Consider the following 2500-nt stretch of genomic DNA (forward strand, 5'->3'; position numbering starts at 1 on the left):
GGGGGGGGGGATTATAAATTTATACCACAGCACAATGCTCATTCATAGCTTGGCATACTATGTTGCCGTCTCCTTTTGTGTTGATGAGGAATTTTAAACTGGCACTCAGAACTCAAACTCGTTTACACTGCATTTTCCCTCACGGAGGATGAAGTTTATCAAGGACTGAATGAAGAGGCACGTGTTCATGCGAGGGAAGGGAAGGCGTCCAGACTTTCCAGAAGTGAAGACTGTGCTGTTGCAGCTATTGTTCTTGAAACAAGACATGGAAAATAATGGAATTGCCTACAGTTTCAGAAAGGTGAGCACGTTTGTTTTGACTTCAAACACAACTTGATAGTGGATGGCTGGTGGGCGCTCTGGTGTGGTCTGTTCTTTCTACTTCTTTGTTTTTGTGTTACTATTGTTCTAATCTGCTATGCTGCCAGGCACTGAAATTACCAAATAGTGTCGATAGTGCCATAAAATCATCATAGTAACAAAGAATTTTGTCGAAATTTCATACTTGTACACAGATGTGTAGTAATATTATTTTTGATCCTCCTGTGGATGAAATAGGAAGGTGGGCAATATCTTTATACCCAAAGAGATTATACGTTTGTACAACTGTAAGATAAGAAGAAGGAAAGCCTCCCGTGCTTGAGCCGCCTCTTTGGGCCTGGAACTTTCAATGTGGAGAGGAATGTCCTTTCTCAGAGAGATGTAATGTCGGTGCTTGTCTCTTAAATGACCTTACTAACTATTTGTGTCGAAGAGGGAAGTCAAACTCAAAGTAATATGTAAGACTGTTTCACTTTTTTCTATTTTTAAATTTAATTTCTTTACCGGTACCAGGACATTTGTTGCTCTCTGGCTAACTCTCCTCTTTCTCTTCTACTTCTATGTTTTCACAGCTAAGGTCCTTACTTGAGAGGCTAGTTCCACACACGTGTCATGTGACGGAAAGCAAGGTCACCTACCAGATGACATCAACTCTAAAAGAGTCCTTAAAGAAACGGAGTGACAGGGTAATAGAGTTCCTTACACAGGAGTATTACTTCTTGCGTCTGCCTGACCCGCTGAATTCTCTTGGTGTCACTCGATTTCACTTACAGAATGTTGAGAATTATTTGTCCCCACCATCCAGTTGCATTCCTGTTTCTGTTGCCATTGCCTTAGAAAATCAATGTATGTGTACCAGAAGAATCAATACGATGGACCTTGTTTCATTGATCAATATATCGCATTCATGCATGTTCTCTATCTCTCTTGTCTTGTAATAATAATAATAATAATAATAATAGATAGCATTTGTATAGCGCATATCCCCGCTCAGCAGCAGGCTCTATGCGCTTTACACTATATTATTACCCCAGCAGACCATAGAACACTCCGAAACATTCTCAGCTTCCCGGGAAGCATACAGTGCAAGCAGCCGATTAAGCGCTCAAACACTAACAAACTGACAAGATCTTTCGCTGTCTTTAGCCGGGTACCCATTCCCACCTGGGTGAAGTGAGGAAAATTCGTGTTAAGTGCCTTTCCCAAGGACACAACGTCGAGCCTTTGACGGGATTCGAACCCATGACCTTATGGTTGCGAGTCCGAGAGCCTAACCACTAGGCCACCGACGCCACATAAACTGTCAAAACTTGACTTCTATTGCAGTTCTGTTATGTCTGGTATCTTGTGTGAGAGACTGAAGAAATGGCAAGTGGCCCAAATTAACACGTGATCAGTGATATGTTTTGTTTTCACTGCTGTCCAAAGGATGCATTATTTTAATGTATGATTGAGAAAGTTCTTCTTTGTCTGCTTGAACTGGTTTTCTTGTGTGAATGTGAAATGTTTTACCTTATGTGAATGAAGTATTATTATGCTTAGTGATCATTTATCAATATAGAGCACTCTGAGCGTATATTCTATGGGATGGAGCCCCTTTATAAATTATTATTATTATATTAATGCTTTCTATGAATGGGATGTGTGTGGTAGTAATAAATTTAATGGCCCTATGAAAAAACTAATGCCAGAAATGAATTCCTTGGACAAAACTACATAAGTAAGTACACCAAGTTTCAGCTTTTTATCTCTATTCGTTACATTTTTTATATTATAAACTGATATTTCTATTGAAAATTCAGACGATTTTTACTTTTCGCCAAAAATGACAATTTTTGGAATTTGAAACTCCTCTAACTTTGTTATTTATTGTCTGTGTGTTATGAAAAAAATTGAGAGTAGTCTTTGTGTGCTCTTTGATGGTGTGAATTGAAATCTGCTGCCTTTTTGTTCATATGGTTACTTGTATGAAGGCTGGAAATCTGCTCTTCGTAATAAAAAGGCTTTAGTAGAGTGAATTTTTGGTGATTTTTCTCAAATCTGTTTGTTTGCTGTGTAAAAAGTTTGTTGCCCATGTGTTTGTGGTCTGTTTCACTGATTCAAATGTTACTGGAATTTGCAAAACAGGTGTTACAAGAGTATTATATAAATTTGCCAACGACTTACTGTCCTTGAAAGT

At 38.6% G+C, this 2500-nt stretch overlaps 2 protein-coding genes across 2 annotated transcripts in view; both read left to right on the forward strand.

Annotated features, from left to right (window-relative positions):
• The window catches only part of LOC101854795, a gene marked incomplete in the record, with an annotated part of 51416 nt that overhangs the window by 35749 nt on the left and 13167 nt on the right, over positions 1-2500 (forward strand).
• LOC106011758 lies at positions 87-1268 on the forward strand. The gene is made up of 2 exons (XM_013082477.1): positions 87-301; positions 894-1268. Exons 1-2 carry the CDS (start codon positions 170-172, stop codon positions 1257-1259), a joined length of 498 nt encoding a protein of 165 aa, XP_012937931.1. The 5' UTR covers positions 87-169; the 3' UTR covers positions 1260-1268.

Source organism: Aplysia californica, unplaced genomic scaffold (assembly GCF_000002075.1).
Source record: "Aplysia californica isolate F4 #8 unplaced genomic scaffold, AplCal3.0 scaffold00176, whole genome shotgun sequence".
Taxonomy (NCBI): domain Eukaryota; kingdom Metazoa; phylum Mollusca; class Gastropoda; order Aplysiida; family Aplysiidae; genus Aplysia; species Aplysia californica.